Source organism: Diabrotica undecimpunctata, chromosome 3 (genome assembly GCF_040954645.1).
Source record: "Diabrotica undecimpunctata isolate CICGRU chromosome 3, icDiaUnde3, whole genome shotgun sequence".
Classification (NCBI taxonomy): Eukaryota; Metazoa; Arthropoda; class Insecta; order Coleoptera; family Chrysomelidae; genus Diabrotica; species Diabrotica undecimpunctata.
Window position 1 is genome coordinate 124,189,461 of NC_092805.1, and position 18,978 is coordinate 124,208,438.

Genomic DNA, 18,978 nt, shown 5'->3' on the forward strand with positions numbered 1-18,978 from the left:
ACGATAACGACGAGGATAGCAGCGACAATGATCATGATAATGATGATCCAAAGCCTTCACATTCCGATGCATTTAACTCATTGGAAACTGCTCTGAAGTGGTTCGAGAACCAGCCTAAGTCTGATTCGGCGCAATTGCTAGTGCTGAAAAGAATCCGCGATTTGGCAGCAAAGAAAAAGGCAGTCACAGTAGTTAAAAAAAAGATCTCAGATTATATTCATGTAAAAAATTAAACTTATTACATATGTATCTATTGATCTCTCACGTATACATATTATTATTATGCAAAAATACATATAATATATTTGTTTATTATGCAGGTGTTTTATTCCTTGTAACTAAAACATATGTACTATGTTTACGAGCTTTGAATTTAGAACACATGTTTGATAATCCGAACAATTTAATAATCCGAACTACCCCTCTACCAATTAGTTCGGATTATCGACGCTCTACTGAATGTACATTGTTGAAAAGTTTATTAAATCCAACAGATTTTTTAAAATAGTCTTACAAATAGTAAGAATTCCCTAGATTTTTCATAGAATTAAATAAAAATCCCTTTTCCCTAGGCTGGCTCAAAATTCCCTAGGTATTGGTAAAATTCCCTAGGTCTGGTAACACTGACACATAGTACAGGCTAACCTAAATGCAATACAAATTTGGCTTAAAATGTGGTGTCTTCGAGCCAATGAGGCAAAATCTTCGCAGGTAACATTTACAAACATATGTGTTATTGATATATTTGACATATATGACATATTTTAGATTTTTGGTTTTCAGAGTTTCTTAACTTTTCCACTTTTAATTACAAAAAGTTAAGTAGCGCCCTTTTTCTACCTTTTTCTTCTTATCTGTAATAATTTATTTTGTTAAACTAAAGATTAATTTCAAAAGCTAGTTTTGAACCCACGACCCTCTATCCACCAATCATCTAGCTGCCGTTCACATTATATCAATATAATGTGATACTAATGATAAATATTATAGTAAAGATAAAGACAAAATTTAAATTAAACAATAAAATATTTATTAGAAACATAAAAAATACAACGAACTAGAAACGAACACAATTATTTGTAAAAAATAATGACACAAATTGTTTATTCGAAGGAAAATTTAACCTAGTAAAATGCTCAAAAGCATAAAAGGTTATAATAATGTTGGTACCTAACATTATCATTATAATATATACAATGTTAGCAGCAGTGCTATATTCTTTTACTCTAAATACATACATGCAAATTGTGCTAAAAGTCATAAGTGGTACATGGAGTGGAAGAAAATATCCAGAGCAAACAGTGCAAATCCATTCGTGCACCACAGCAGAGATTAGTACAGTTACGATTTTTCCTAAATTTCTATTACCAGGGGCAATTATTTCATACATGTCTTTGTGAATGTAGGTGTAAAGCCAGTCTCCAATTACCTATAAAAAATAGAAAATGTAATGTATCAGCCACATAACCAAGGGAAACAACCCCACCCGCAAGCGCAATCATTAATCAGTTAGCCCGGTATGTAACAAGCCAACATAGCAAGAAAATAAAAGAAACAAAATAAGGGGTAGTTAACCTAGAAAAGAATAATTATGATTAACTACTCCAAATTAAATAAAGAATAAAAAATTCGACATAGTTTAACGTATACATTTTAAATTAAACAAAGCATAAACATATCAGGTCCGAATGTTTAAAAATTACGAAATTTTAGACCTTCGTTGGAAAATAATACAACAAAGCATCGCATGATCCATTTTAACACGTGGAGCAGATGGCACGATCAGCAAAAACTCTAGGGGAAAGCGGTAAGACGAGACGCTTTACTTTGGACTGTGACGGAGTAATTGAGGGTACGCGTTCGCGGGACATAAAAACGAAGAAAATTGGTCAACAGGGCAGTGAGTGCTCGGCAACCTAGGAGTGTGCTAATCGGTCAGCCGTCCCGGTGTGATCAACTCAGTTAGCGCAGCATCGTATCCGACGGGAAGGTAGAGAGTATAAGTACCAAATTTTCGTCTCCCTTAAAAATCGTGATAGCGTACAGTGCTCCCAGAGTTCATTCAGACTGTTCCTGAGTTCCAGTTCGGACTACAAGGCGTATTCTTTAGCTAGGCCGAAATACGCTAAAGTAACTAAACATAAATACTAACCAATGAGGAAATACAAATAATAGTAGATTGTCCGCCTTTTATACTCTTTAGTAAAGTCTCTTTTCCTCTCCCTTCGCAAAATTTGATAAAATAATAATTAGCTATCTCGTATATCTTGTTGTATTAGTTGTAGATTTACGATTTATTAATATATAGTAAGTTTGAAAATTGGCTTTTGTTCTTTCCCGGCCCGTTTCAGGTAGAAACTAGAAGAGAACACACTTTTAGCTTTGTACAATTTTCCGGCTTCTAACGTAAGCCAATAACCTCTAACTCTTTACAGAGCCTGCAATCTGAACGTAGTTCATCCCCTTATCCCGATTTTTCCTACCCTCTAGTAAAGCCGCGAGGGCGGAATCACGTCAGTTCGGACTAGTTGGACCAGTAAGCCTTCCCTCCGCTCGCAGAGTTAAGTATCCCTTAAAATTATAGACGCGGATGTTACATTTGAATACAGTTTAGTACATTGGTGACAGCGGTCTTTCCCGACTGTATTACAAAAATATATTTTTTTGTTACCACGCACTTAATAAAAAATTTTTGTTTGACACTATAGTAATAACTAATTATTGTAACTAAAGTCTGGCAAATATTAAATGACACTATAAATTAGAAAACCTTTTAAAACAAATAACGGGCTACGTCAGGGAGACCCACTCTCCTGTATACTATTCAATCTAGCTTTGGAAAAAGTAATACGTACGTCACAAATCACAACTACCGGTTCAATATATAACAAATCTGTGCAAATCTTAGCATATGCTGATGATATCAATATTGTTGGGAGAACGGAAAACGCAGCACGAGAGGCGTACGTAGCATTAAAGGAAGCGGCTACAAAAATGGGTTTAATAATAAACACCAACAAAACAAAATACATGAAAATAGGTACGCAACCACAAACACTACGGCCACTTGTTATAGAAAATGACGTCATCGAAGCAGTTAACGAATTTGTATACCTGGGAACGCTCGTCAATACTGAAAATGACACTACCGCAGAGATAAACCGCAGAATTTGCACGGCTAATAGATGCTATTTTGGGCTTAATCTCCTTTTTAAATCTACAGTTATATCAAGAAATACAAAAGTAAAACTCTACAAAACAATAATACGCCCAGTCCTAACATATGGTTCAGAAACCTGGACTTTAACAAAAAGTAATGAAAACATGTTAGGATGTTTCGAAAGAAAAATACTAAGGCGCATCTATGGAGCGGTAAATGAAAATGGTGTCTGGAGAAGACGATACAACTTCGAACTCTATAGGATATACCAGGAACCAGATATCGTAAAACACATAAAGATAGGACGTCTAAGGTGGGTAGGCCATGTTATGCGGATGGAGCAAACCGACCCAGCTAGAAAAACGCTCCTTGATAGACCTATTGGTCAAAGAAGAAGAGGAAGACCCAGAACAAGATTCCTAGATAACATCGATGAAGACATGAGAAATATGGAAATACGTGCTTGGCGGAGGAAGGCGATGGATAGGGACGACTGGAGAAAAATTCTTGGGGAGGCTAGGACCCACACAGGGTTGTAAAGCCAAAATGATGATGATGATAAATTAGAAATCACGCACCGTAAATGGTCAAATGTAGCTGAAATCACGTGCTCATCATGAATTATTTCTAGGAAATTTTAAATTCGATCATTGGCGGCGTGTAAGAAAATATGTTTCCTTGTGACCACTTTACATTGTAACAGTAAAATATTATATTTCTACTTATAATAATAAAAATAATACATTAAATCTAGTTTATAAAATAATTTCTCATTCACATTAATAATGTGTCGACCGAGTGAATGACTAGAAGTCGAATACATACACTAAGATGTAATTGCACTCTAATGTAAATTAGTATATTCTTTTTATTTCAAAAAGATAGTCAATTAAAATATTTTCCACCTAAGAAGACCGCTTTGCAATTAAATGCTGGTAACTTTAATACTAACGGACCAGATAAGCGGCGATATATTTTACACTACCTTTATGAATAACATTTTACTGCTCTGTTGTTTCAATCAGCACTGCTCAACAAGTTATCGTTTATTGGTTTTAATATTTTATTGCAATAGTACGAGTACTGAATATTTATTTAAACAGTGAATTTATTACACGTTAATTTTTTTTTAATTTCTTGTGACGTATCGTATAATGTAGGTTAATTCAATTATTAACAGTTATGCCTTTACAAGAACATACTACTTGAAAAATAAGGAGTAAATACCATGTGTCATAATAATTGTAATCTCCTTTATACACACCTTAAAAATTTGTTTAGTAATGTATTTCTTAAATCCACACAATCATTGAAAAATGATTCATGCTGTTTAAAAATATCTTTCTGTTAACGACACTGTCATCGACAAAGTAGAGCTAATTCAAACGTCATCATATTTCTCTTCTTTTTATCGTTTAAAATTAATTGATGGTCTTGGGTTGTATTGGTGTTATTTAATAATTTAACAAAATACATAATCACCAAAAATCTTATTTAAAACATACGAAAGGTTTTTGCAATCACAACCAATGCAGTGTTTATGCTTGTTTAGCATTGGCTGTTAAATAATTTGTGTTCGATTGTTTCGTCCGTTGTACAACGCTCGTCCTTTTTAGGGTGTAGTAATTGTATATAAGTACCTATTTTTTATAGTAGTGTAGTGAAGCGGTACTTTAAAGCAAAATGAGTAATTTAAAAAAAAATAAAATACACTCGAAACGTAGAGTGTTATCTCCAGAAGAACGGCGTTTAGTTCTAAAAGTCGAAAGTTATTTTAATTTGGAAAAAAATAATATGGGTCCATTGACATCTGTTGGATGCACAGAGAGGACATTCCGAAGAATTAATAACATGAGTGAGGATGAAATAAATAAAGTATACAAGAAAAATCGTCGACATCCAAAAATTTTAGATTTGCACCAGTCAATTAAACTTACAATTAAAAATATTATATATAATATGTATAAAGCCAAAGAACATGTAACAGTTAGTGCTGTGTTACAAAAAATAAAAGACAAGGAACTGTATGATATAATATGTAACAAGTTTGTGGAGAGTGCTGAAACATTTAGGTTTTCGATATAAAAAGACAAATAATAGACAAGTATTGTGTGAACTCTCTAATGTTGTTTTAATACGGTGGCATTTTTTAAGAAAATACATGAACAATAAAATGTCTGATAGTCCGAGGCAAGTTGTATTTTTAGATGAAACTTAAATTTTCGCTAAAAGAAATATGTCAAAATCATCCTGGCAAGATGGTACCACGAAATGATATTCTTCTAGTCGTTTCGGTAATGGTAAACGCTACATTATACTTTATGCTGGAAATGATGAGGGTTTTATTCCTAGTATAATCGTTTCGTCCACAAAGAATACAGGTAATTATCATGAACATATGGATGCACATATTTTTGAAGAATGGTTGAAGAAAATTTGTGAAAAAAATTGGAGCGACCATCCATAATGGTGTTGAATAATGCATTCTACCACTCAAGAGTAAAAGATAGATTTCCTTCAAGCAGCTGGACAAAAGAAAAAATAAAGTTGTGGTTGACAGAAAAGAAAACTTATCACAGTGACATACTTTTAAAAGTCGATTTACTTCAAAGGTGTGGAGAGCACAAAATTCAAAAGAGATTTGTTACTGACCAAAGGGCTCTTAAATATGGTCATGAAGTTCTTCGACTTCTGCCCTACCATTGCCACTATAATTCAATTAAGTTAGTTTGGGGTATAGCCAAAAATTTTTATGATACACATGCACATGCTTGAAGCATCTAGCACCCTTCAAGCATGAAGGACCTCTTTCATCTCTAATTTTGTTGATTAACTCATTTATTTTCCTTTATCCCACTCTTCTTTATTCTTTAGTCATTTCATTTACTTTTATTCCTGCCAAGTCTCTGAGGATCTCAGCCTTTTCAATTTTTTAAATTTAATCACATTATTATAACTTTAATTCCTTCAGCCGGAAGATTTTTAATCCCATTTCTCAATCTATTGGACTCACTTATATTAAAATTTTTACGATACGAGCAGTATTAAACTACTTCATTTAAATACGAAGTCTTACATTAGCTACAAATATATACTATTTATTTTTTCCTTGTCCTAGATGTAAGCAACATAAAAGGACATTTCCATATATTTAAGCTAATTCGTCACAAATTACACTTTTTAGACCACACTCCATACGATAAAGAGTAACATAAGCTGCCTAATGCATACGTCATTCTCTTAAACATGACCTTCAACAACACCAGTAATTTACATCTTTTATATCCAATATTAAATAATTATAGAAAAATTTTTAAATCCCAACACCTGGATTGCTGTTATCATTTTAACATCATCAAAGTTTTTTTTCTTTAATCTTTTGGCTGTAGTAATACTATGTTTAACTAATATTGTTTCATGGTACATTGACATTTTGTTTTTGACACCGTTCATGGGTATCTTCTTATCAATCAGTTACCAGCTGAAGTCCGTTTGAAGAGGTTTACTCTCCGGACACTGGAACTCACTTAAGCATGGGTGTATGTTACCTGAAGTAAAATTTAATTAAAATATTAAACATCATATAATATTATTAACATCATGTACAATCTTTGGTAACACATTACATTTTAAAGGGTTTTTACCGAAATATTTTGGTGGCTCAGGCATGGTAACCTGTAAGTATAACCATTTTGTTTTTTTAACCTTAGTCAAAATTTTAAACCACGTTTGCTGTAATTAAATGGTTTATACTTATTTTAGGTATTTTAACCTGATGATGGAACAGTTGTTCCGATAACGTTCGTGCTTTTAATGTTGCCCTTTTAAGGGTTTTTATTAAATAAAATATACCCACATACAAAGACTAACCTCTTTTTGTTATATGTGGTATACAGCCAGCTGCAGGAATTATTTTCCTTGTGGATTTTAAAAATATTTAATTTCCTGTATTTTATGTTCAGTAATAATATTGGATTTTACTGTATCTAAGGTAAATAAAATGAATATAATATGTATATACAGGGGCGTGTTAAAAGAAGTGGGATGGAATATTTCGAATACTCGAAATTATTTGTCGACATTCAATGTTCATCAAGGTCTCTATAAGTCTCTATTTTGCGTAGAGTGAAAATAATACGAATGGTTTTGCATGCAGTTAAATTGGAAAATACTTGCCAAGTTGCTGGTATGTCCAAATTTGAATAACATACATCCAAGACTTTACTTTCTGCAAAAACTGTATTAAATATAACCTTGAAACAAATTGGCACTAAATCACTTTTGAGTTTTCAGAAAAACAAAATGTTTAAACACATGTAGTTCAGAAATTAATACCAAAGGTATTAAGAGCATGTAGTCCAGTAATTAGACCGAAGGTACTTTATCGTTCAGCTAAAACACACCACAAAGTCCGAATTGAATTTCCGAAACACTTTTTTGTTACTTCTTTTTAGCAAACGATTTGCTTTATTCACTGTCTGATATTTCACTATCAGAGTCGTCACTATCCGAATTGTCTATCCGAATAATTAGAAGCCGGACCTCATCTATAACTCGCTAGGTTTGAAAAGACTGAACGATTATGTCTTCCGTATGTCTAATACAATTTTGCCATTGTTCTGCCTTTATTTGTTCTAGCGATTCTTTCCATAAACTAAGAACGCTAGCGTCATCTGTTGTTTTGGATGCATGTGTATCATAAAAATTTTTGGCTATACCCCAAACTAACTTAATTGAATTATAGTGGCAATGGTAGGGCGGAAGTCGAAGAACTTCATGACCATATTTAAGAGCCCTTTGGTCAGTAACAAATCTCTTTTGAATTTTGTGCTCTCTACACCTTTGAAGTAAATCGACTTTTAAAAGTATGTCACTGTGATAAGTTTTCTTTTCTGTCAACCACAACTTTATTTTATTTATTTTTTTTTTTTTTTTTATAAATATTTTTACTTTTCAAATGATCGGAATTAAATATTAACGCCCCACTGTTTGAGGCCCACTGATCATATCTTAATTACATATCGGCCGTCATAGGGTAAAAGGACTATAGCGGAATTAATCAATATCCTGACATTATGTCGTAATGTCTTAATACAGCCAAATTAAGACACAGCAGATAAATAGCCGACGAAGCAAATACTTTCATTTTACAAGCGTCAATAAAAAACTGAAAATTCTGCTAAATGAAAAATTGAAATACAAAGTAAACGCTTAACTTACATGGTATGAAAGAGAAATAATAACAAAACAAAAATAAAATAATTGGTGCTTGAGAAATAACGAATTTTAAATATTTTTGATGATGTGATTTCAAAAATGTCTTTTTTTTCATAGTAGGTTTTTTAAACAATTGTATAATTTTAACGTCGCTCGGAAAGATATACATGTAAATATTATTGACCATGTTATTGAAGACGCTATTCGCCGATTGTAGAATATTCGCTTGTAATTAGATTCATCAGAACTTTAATAATATATTATAATATTTTTTGCTTATATTAATGCTTACGTTTAATAATTTTTACTTCTTAATATGTCTATTTAAGGGAGATTACCGTTACTTTTTCTATCACTGTTGTTATCGCCTGTTAATGTAATCACTACGGGTTCGATTATAGTGTCAACATGAACATCCGATTCCCACATTTGTTTTTCACCTTCCATACATGAACAATAGCATTTTGCCATGCTAATGGAGTAACTTCATCAAAAGCAGTATTAAGCAGACACTTCACATCTTCAATTTTAAAATTTATACTTTGACGTGCCACCTAACTCTTTGCTTGTATCCAGATAAGCTAAATCGGGTTTAATTAGCGGTGATATGGTGGAAGTCTTAAAACAGTAACACCACGAGCACGGGCCATTCCATCCATTACATAATCGATATGATTAGAGCAATGTTCTTTGATTAAACACATGAATTCTATCATAACTGCATTCTCATAGAACGGAATATTTGTCCCCGGAGCCATTTGTACATTTCAGCCTTCCGGCTCTTTGAAGTGGAAATTTGCTTACTCTGCCTACTGTGGTATGATGCATAATCCATAAATATGACGCAGTTATCTTCAACACGTTGCAGAACATATTAAAACTACCGTTTGAAATGATCTTCATTCATGTTCTCAGGGTAATCACCGTTTAAAAAAAAAAAAAAAAAACTAGACCACTGTCTGCTAGAAAGCCGCTGTCGCTTCCAATATGGATCACTATGATGTGCTGTCTTTTACTTCTTGGTCCTCGGAATCCTTGACATAGACTTTCAACAAAAGCTTGCTGACTGCCTGTTACAGTAGTGTCAGTGCACACATTTTAAACGGTATATCCAGTATTGACCCAAGTTTTATCTAAATAATAGATTTTTCTAATTCGTTCACGAAATTCTGATATTTTACGCAGATAGTCGCGACGCCATGTAATGATTTCAGGTTTCGGTAAGATAGTTTCGAAACAAATTCAGATTTCTGCTTTAATCTGAACCTTCTATAAATGCAAGGTATAACAGACGTTGATAAAGATGTTAATAGAGACATGGGGAATCTAAAATTTGCATTCCACGACATGTCTATCAACTAAGCAGAAATCCATAACGAATTTGTTTCTTGTACTCATACAGAGTAGATCCGAATAAAATGAAAAAGACAGCAAAGATTTGATTTCACGTTCAAAGCGTCTATGTATCTGTTGATACGTATTTCGACTTAATAAGTCTCATCAGAACAGTTATTCATAGCCGTTCTTAACGTGAAAAATAATCTTCTCTGTCTTTTAGGAAGCAACAATAAAATGGCTTCGTTATGGACGCAATAGCGACATCTGATAGAAAAATCGGTAAGATAGTTTCGAAACAAATTAAGATTTCTGCTTTAATCTGAACCTTCTATAAATGCAAGATATAACAGACGTTGATAAAGATGTTAATAGAGACATGGGGAATCTAAAATTTGCATTCCACGACATGTCTATCAACTAAGCAGAAATCCATAACGAATTTGTTTCTTGTACTCAACGTCTGTTATACCTTGCATTTATAGAAGGTTCAGATTAAAGCAGAAATCTGAATTTGTTTCGAAATTATCTTACCGATTTTTCTATCAGATGTCGCTATTGCGTCCATAACGAAGCCATTTTATTGTTGCTTCCTAAAAGACAGAGAAGATTATTTTTCACGTTAAGAACGGCTATGAATAACTGTTCTGATGAGACTTATTAAGTCGAAATACGTATCAACAGATACATAGACGCTTTGAACGTGAAATCAAATCTTTGCTGTCTTTTTCATGATTTCAGGTTTCTTTATCAACGCTGAATTTCTCTTTTAATTAGCATAAATAAACTCCAATTTGTTTGTACTTATCAGTACTTAGTTAGGTCATCATCATAAGGGGCTCGACAATTCGTTGTGGATCTTGGCCTGCTCACAAAAAAGTCGCCACTCCTGTTGATTCCTGGCAACTTCCCTCCATCTTCTAACCCTTAGAATCTGTAGGTCTTCTTTCACATCATCAATCCATCTCATTCGTGGTCATCCTCTGCTTTTTGTGCCCTCTGGTTTTGAAAATGTTAATCTCTTCGTGTATTCGTGATCTGACATCCTAGCAATATGTCCAGCCCATCTAAGTCTCTGCACTTTAATAACGAATTTCACAATATCTGGATCGATGTGTAACTGATATAGTTTAAAGTTGTATCTTCGATGCCATTTTTATTTACGGCCCCAAAAATCTTTCTAAGAATTTTTCTCTCAAAAATACCAAGAAGTCTTTTATCATTTTGAGATAAGGTCCACGTTTCAGCCCCATATATCAAAACCGGTCTTATTAAGGTCTGTATATATTAAGCTTTACTGCACGTTTTATATTTTTATTTTTTCAATATTTCTGGAGACCGTGAACAGTTCTGTTTGCTATTGCTATGCGTCTTTTTATTTCGTCGCTTATCGTGTTTGTTGCGTTTACTAGCGATTCAAGATATGTAAATTCTTTGACTTGCTCAAAGGTATGGTTGGTAATTTGAATTCTCTGTTGGATATGTCGAACGTTTTTAGAAACCAACATATATTTGGTTTTTTCCTCGTTTACCACAAGTCCTAATTCACTTGCTGCGTCCGCAAGCCTCGTAAAACACTGCACCTATGTATCTCATACTTCTGCCTACTATAACTATATCGTCAGCGAATGCGAGAATTTGCGTCGATCTATTAAAAATAGTTCCATTCATTCTAATATTTAATTGTCTGATTGCCTTTTCCAAGGCAATATTATACAGCAGACACACCAACGCGTCCCCCTGTCTTAGACCATTATTAATGTCAAAGAACATAGAGTTTTCTCCTTCAATTCTAACGCATGAGCTTACGTTTTGCATTGTTAGTTGGGTCAACTTAACTAACTTAGGTGGGATCCCAAAGTCTATCATTGCATTATATAATGCAGTTCTTTTCACACTGTCATAGGCTGCTTTGAAGTCAATAAAGAGATGGCGTGTTTCTATGTTATATTCTAGTGACTTTTCTAGAATCTGCCTATGTGCTTGAATTTGATGTGTAGTTGACTTTCCAGCAGTAAATCCGCTTTGATATTGACCAACAATATCTTTTGTAAAATGTTTAAGTTTTTCAAATAATAACTAACATAGTAATGCCTCTATAGTTCTTACACTCCAGTTGATCACCCTTTTTATGCAACGGACATATTATTCCCTTTAGCCACGCCACTCTTCTGGTACCCATTCATTCTGACATATAAGTACTATCTTTATACATTTCCAAACAGATTTCATCGAATCCTGGGGCACTTAGTTGGGTATCATAAGTTTTGATATCATGCAAAAAACGAGCAAAAGAAAGAACAGTGGATGAGGTAAATAATTTCTTTAAGCGACAAGGGATAATACATTTTTTTATGCCTGAAATAACGACACAATTATTACAATCAACAGATCTTTTCACCAGTACGTCATCTTAGACCAGTCGTCCCATATTACATGCCCATCATGAACAGAAATGGACAGATCGCTGTCGACACATTCAAATTTATTTGCCTTTCTTCATTTCACATCACAAGCAGTTCAAGAAGAATCTCAAACTTCTCAAGAATTCACCAACCATGATGAGATCGTAGTATATAAATATACTTCTGGATTAAAATACAGATTATATGATTCTCTCACCTACTTACTAAAACTCGCAAACAATAAAATGTCTAGTAATAATTTTTAGTAGTACTTTTTAAAAAATTAGTTTTTAGTTTAAAATTTTTTTTTAGAAATATGTATATATTTATATACAATTTCGTTTCTTAATGGGTATCCTTTAAAATAAACAAACAATATCTTAAAAAAACTTCCAGCCTCTCTTTTTCTCAAGAAAGAATTATCTGAGAACATCTTTTGGGTTTAATACTTAGAAAGACGAAGGAAACAGAAGCTATACAGGACGAAGAACTAGAGGAAGCAATAGAAAAGATAAAGACTAGGAAAGCTCCTGGGAGCGATGAATTAAGTTCAGGGATGTTGAAATATATAAACAGAAAAAGCAAAGAACAGATTATTATACATCCTGAATCTAATATGGAAGAATAAAATAGTGCGGAGTGAATGGTCAAATGTAATAATTGTACCAGAGCACAAGAAGAGAAACACAAGAGACTGTCAGAACTATAAAGGCCTATCCCTACTATGTGTTGCAGTAAAACTATGAAACTGAGTTTTGCTGAGGAAATCAACTTTGAGGTCCCAAAATTATGTAAAAAGATGACAACTTCTATTACCGGGTTCCCCCTAAACCTGTCCTCGAAGGTGTGAAGTGGAAACGAAAAACATCGATTTACCAAAAATTTGTACACCGTAGAAAAAAATATTTTAAATGTGAAATATAGATGATATAATTTTAAACAAAAATATTTTTTAGCACTTTTTCCGTAGAACGAACCATTCTCTCACTTAGTGACGGGAATTTCGGGTCATCTTTAAGATTCGGGTCACCGGTTCCGGTTCACTTAAGAGAACCAGATCACTTTGTCGGGTCACGGGTCAGTCGGGTCAGTACAGATCATATGCAAACCAAATCTATAATTTTAGCGGTAGGCGGGGGGTGGATAATCGAGTGTAAGATCATTATGTTATTATGTAGTTGTTATTCAATCTTACAAGTAAATGTTATGGCAACCAAAAATTTACTTTGATCTATTAAATTTTACCTAATTTAACTTAAAATTCACATTTAATTTTTTTAAGCTAATTATATATCATCAACTAAACGTTTTTTTTAAGCAAGCTAATTTAGGCATACCTATCTAAGGTCTCTTTAATGTATAAAGTACAAAAGATCTCGTAGGTCTCTTACTAAATTATTATTATTATGCAACCTATTATACGCCATGTCATAAAATATTTCGGGAAATACCATAAATTGTACTTGCTCTGAACAAATATTATTGTGACCAAAAATACAAGAAATACAAAAAAAATATAATAACCAAAATAATCAGGTGGAAAGACAACAAATATATACATATTTTTTGCCGATAATTTAGATTATAAGTACTTATAGTTTTTAATTAATATTTTACACCTTATAATTATCAGTAAAATAAATAATATTTTGCTCTCCCAATATCCCCGTCATGATAACCGACAATCAGCTCACGATTCCGATTCACGTTCCTTTCAAACGAGCAAGACCGCAAAATATTTGAAAAGATTCGGTTCTATTTATAAAAACTTGGGATCGTGTTCAGCTGACTCCTTGCTTTCGCTTAGATACATCATTCCGCGCGTCATTATGTGTTTGTTACTGACCCGTGGTCCGTTAGGTTTAGTTTTGAGATTCGGGTCAGTTGGATCTTTCTGAAGATTCGGCTCATTGAATCGGGTCAGTTCTGATTTGCACATCCACAAACAACACTTGAAGCGACCGGCGATTTTGAATGTCTGTTACGAGCCATTGATAAATTTTAAAATGTTCCCATCTATTGATGTTATGTTCATATTATATAACTTACCAAATTCCATTTCCTGTAATACTGTTGAACATTTGTACAGTTCCACCAATCAGCATAAAACAATCGATCTCCAAATCTAAGAAGTTCGCCTACAGCATTTTGGATGGAGTGTAGTACAGTAAAAAACATCACCAATATAATAAGATAAGCTGGTATACAGAATTCAATAAAAAGCAGAAATACCTCCAGCGCGCTCCATGTTTTTAAGCAAGTTTCTTTAAAATATGGTGTAATGACGTATTCGTACCAATACGCCAAAAAAATGATTATATTAGCGATTTCTAGTAACCGGTAAAACACAAACCCCCATCTTATAACCTTTAACCTAAAAGATAAAAAAAACTATTAAACTATATAAAGTAAATAACAATTATTACGTTTTAGTGAAACTTAATAGATTATGTCTGAAGGTCGCAAAGTTTCCATAAAGCAGTGGATTACTGAAGAAATATGTACCTTAATAGATGTATTCCGAGAACATAGAAATTTGTGGTACCCAAAGGACATTAACCCTTAAATTCGATTCGTACAAAGAAGTTGCACAATTGTTTGACACCAACTGGATAGAAAATTTCACTTAAGTGGATTGGTTATAATGCACTGAGTTTTATACATTTTGTCCTTAAACATCGGTTGATCGGTTGTTATTAATAGCCAATAACAGGTAGTGATAATACTACCTAGTTGGTGGTAGTTTTATTACTATATTCATTACCAGGTAATGATAATATTAATAAAACTACCATCAATACGTTTGTATACTTGGGACCCTCCGCAAGGTCAACCAGGAGACATGTGCTGACGGTGTCAGCATATGGACCAAATACATACAAGAACTCTTTGATGATAATAGGTCCAAACAACCTCCGTCCTGTATATGTAATGACCAATTACCAGTCACATCAGATAAAGTGGAAAAATCAATATCACAACTAAAAGATGGCAAAGCTCCTGGACCTGACAATGCATATGCTGAACTCATAAAGCTATTAAACACCGACGGTACTCAACGACTAATAAAAATATTCAATGATATATATTTAAACGGAGTAATACCAAGATCATAGCTGAAGTCAACATTTATTGCTCTATTAAAGAAAACAAAATTTGTATCCTGCAATGATTTCCGGACCATCACCTTAATGAGCCACATTTTAAAGTTATTTCTAAAAATCGTACATCAAACGATATATAGACTATGCGAAGAAAAAATTAGCCGTACACAGTTTGGTTTTTGGAACGCAGTGAATATGAGAGAGGCTCTCTTTAGCATACAAGTGCTATTTCGATGTAGAGATGTGAACTGCGATATTTATGCATGATTCATTGATTACCATAAAGCATTTGGTACAGTAAAACACGACAAGCTGATGGAAAAATGAACAAATATTGGAATAAACACCTGTAATCTAAGAATTATTAGCAATCTTTACTGGAATCAAACATCGTCTATCCGTATAGAGGCTGGAGAAACCGATGATATTAAAATCAAGCTTGGGGTCCGACAGGGATGTATACTATCACCCTTGCTGTTTAACATATTCTTCTTCTTCAAGTGCCCTCTCCGTTACGGAGTTTGGCAATCATCATTGCTATTCGTATCTTTGAACCTATTGCTCTAAATAATTGGTTAGATGTGCACTGGAACCAGTCTCTTAAATTGCGCAGCCAAGATATACCTACGTCGTCTCCCCACGCTTTGTTTACCCTGAATCTTTCCTTGGATAATTAACTGGAGCAATCGGTACTTTTTTCCTCTCATCACATGACCAAGATATTAACATAACATATACTCTAAGGAAATCTCTCAAGAAGCAGTAGATGTTGGGAGCCAGAATTTGAATTAGCGGAGAATGTATCAATAACATCAGATACACAGATGACACGGTGGTATGGTATTCGCTGACAGTTATGAAGCCCTCCAGGAGTTAATGAATAGAATCATAGAAATGAGTCAGAGATATGTACTTTCACTGAACATTAAGAAAACAAAATGTATAATGATCTCTAAGAAGGAACAGCAAATTGAAAGAATCATTGTGAATGGTCAACCAATAGAAAGAGTAAAAACATACACCTACCTTGGTACTAACGTCAATGAAAATTGAAACCATTCTCTAGAAATAAAATCTAAGATAGAGAAAGCAAGATCCGCCTTTCAAAAAACGGCTAAATTATTCAAATGCCACGATTTTTCAGTACCCCTAAAAATCAGGTTTCTACGATTTTATAACTTTCCTATACTGTTGTACGGAGTTAAGTCGTGGACTCTCGTTTACAATTTAGAAGAGTTCGAAATTAAAAGAGGTGTACGAAAGGGATGTGTATTGTCACAGCTACTTTTTAAAGCATTCTCTAAAAAAATTATTAAAATAGCTTTTGAAGGAGAAAAAGCTATAGTGCTAAGATCACTATTGCTAACGCTGCACACAGACCACCGTATATTCTGCAGTGCCTTGTCTCGAAGATCCTTGTATATGCGTCATCTTTCTAAAAATTGTGACACATTATACGAGATGTGTCGAAGATACGCTGTTTCGTTAGAGCATAAACCATAAAATTTGATGAACGTATACCATACGTTATTTACTTAATGTTTGCAAAATCTTGATTTAAGCGCATGTTTTAAGTTTGTTTGTTGTGAGAATGATTTTTGGCTTTTTCTAAGCACAGTTTTTCTCTACAAGATATCAAATATCTTTCTATTTTTGTCATTTTGTCGCCGCAGGTGTCAACATCTCATAAAATACTTTAGGTAGATTCGTTCATCTAGAGGGTACTGTTCTCGGATGTCCTATAATGTCCTGATCACAGACAGCTAAGAAAAACAGTTTATAAAAAATAACATAAAAATACTGTTTGCTTACCTGGGATAGTGGTCTCTGTAGATTATTGTTGGTATATACAAAAAATATAGAAATTTCGAGAATGAAAGACAATCTATTGTTTTATCATTAGAATTATGTAACATCCTTGGAGCGTTATGTCTGACAAAGGCGTGAACTTTCATTAAAAAACGTACCTAGAACATAATATGTACTAATTAGTCTGAATTGTACAAACTTTTAACCACAAAATATAAATAATAAAGTCTTTAATTTTTCAGTTTTGTATCTACAATCCTTTAATATTAACAGTTTTATTTTATGGGAATAAGCCGCAACTATGTATATAACTAGTATTATTTTATATTTGGCGTTTCGTCTTACCTACTACTCAAAAATCGTTCTCAAAATACAAATTATTTTGTGTTGTTACTTGAAAATACAAACATTTTCTAATATTTTAATTTTATCAGCCTCACGCATAGTGACCAATGAAACATCTAATATGCTTTTAAAATTAGAAAAATTTAAAATATTATTAACAATATTTTTGAAATGCGTTTCTATATTGACTGTATTGGATGATAGGTCACTTGATTACAGGAAATCAACTTTAGTTTACGAACCACTTCCAAAATAATAACAATAATAACCTGTGGGAGCTTTTGTCAGTTCTTTTATCAGGCGCGACCTTCTGTGAATGGGTGCTGCTCTCTGGGTATTCTTGGCAACGATGCCCAAAGGGTAGCTGGAATACCTACCGTGAAATAAAAACTGACACCTCGCAGTAGCTATGCACATCCATAAAAATGCTGAAAAATAATTTATGTTTAGAATAGCTACGTGGGGATCGGTGCCTGAGGGCACCTGTGGAGCCGGCGCTGGACGTGACAGCGCCGGCTGTACATGACATGAATCAAATTAGTTTGTACTTCTATGATTTCTTCTGCTTAGGGTGCCTGTCCGTTCCAAACGTTGGCGATCATTCTTGCTATAATGACTTTGTTGGTTGCTATACAGAATAGCTTTGTTGAGGTCTTTCTATACCATGCTCTCAAGCCAGTATATTCTTCTTTATCCTGGGCCCCTTTTTTCTTCAATTTTACCTTAAAAAATGCATTGGAGTACCTCATATCTGCCTTGATTTCTCATTATATGTCCCAAATCATGGCTGTTCAGGCTTGAACACAGAGCTCATAGTCAATAATGCACTTTTTGCATTTCCGATGCGATATTTAATCTCTTGGGTATTATCCCACGACTCATTGATTATAGTTCCCAAGTAGTTGTACTGTGAGACACGTTCAATTGTCATGTGGTTCACATACAGATTTGCTCCAGTTATGTTTTCCTTGCTGATGATCATTACCTTGGTTTTGCTGGTATTTATATCCAGTCCTTATGTTCTAGTTGTTTCCGTTATTTTGTTCATTAAGTTTTGCTGCCATTCTATGGTATTGGAAAGCACTATTGTATCATTTACATACCGCAGGTTATTGAGCTTGACTCCATTTATTGAGATGCCTCTGTCAATATTTTTTAGAGCCTCTTCAAAAATGTGCTCCAAGTACAGATTGAATATCAGTGGTGATTTTAAGAACCCCTGTCTCACTCCCCTTAAGATTTTGACCTGATCTGTATATTCTCCATGTATTCGGAGCACCGCTGATTGATTCCAATACAGGTTAGCTATTATTTTTAGGTCTGTTCCGTCAATCCCTGTCCTCTTCAGCACTTCCATCATTTGTTCATACCTGACTATATCAAAAGCCTTCTTGTAGTCAATCAGACATCAAAGCTGACATCTCTACATTTCTGAAACAATATCTGCATGCTAAATAAAGCTTTCATCGTACCAATGGCTTTCTTAAAATCCAAACTGATTTGGCGTAATTTGTTCCTCGCATTTTCTTCAGAATTCTTTTGTTGATGACTTTTAAAAACAGCTTCAGCTGATGGCTCATCAGGCTTATGGTCCTATAGTCTT

At 33.7% G+C, this 18,978-nt stretch overlaps 1 protein-coding gene across 2 annotated transcripts in view; it reads right to left on the reverse strand.

Moving 5' to 3' along the window:
* Positions 1 to 1,007: 1,007 nt before the first annotated feature.
* LOC140437359 (sterol O-acyltransferase 1-like) overlaps positions 1,008 to 18,978 on the reverse strand; it is a 93,713-nt gene continuing 75,742 nt past the window's right edge. The window contains exons 6-8 of one of the 2 annotated variants that reach the window (XM_072526842.1): positions 17,034 to 17,188; positions 14,167 to 14,491; positions 1,008 to 1,429 (exon numbers count right to left, since the gene is read on the reverse strand). In XM_072526842.1, coding sequence (XP_072382943.1) covers positions 1,058 to 1,429; positions 14,167 to 14,491; positions 17,034 to 17,188 — 852 coding nt within the window. In that variant the 3' untranslated portion in view covers positions 1,008 to 1,057. The remainder of the gene's footprint in view (positions 1,430 to 14,166; positions 14,492 to 17,033; positions 17,189 to 18,978) is intronic. The other variant, XM_072526843.1, reaches the window with a different exon arrangement.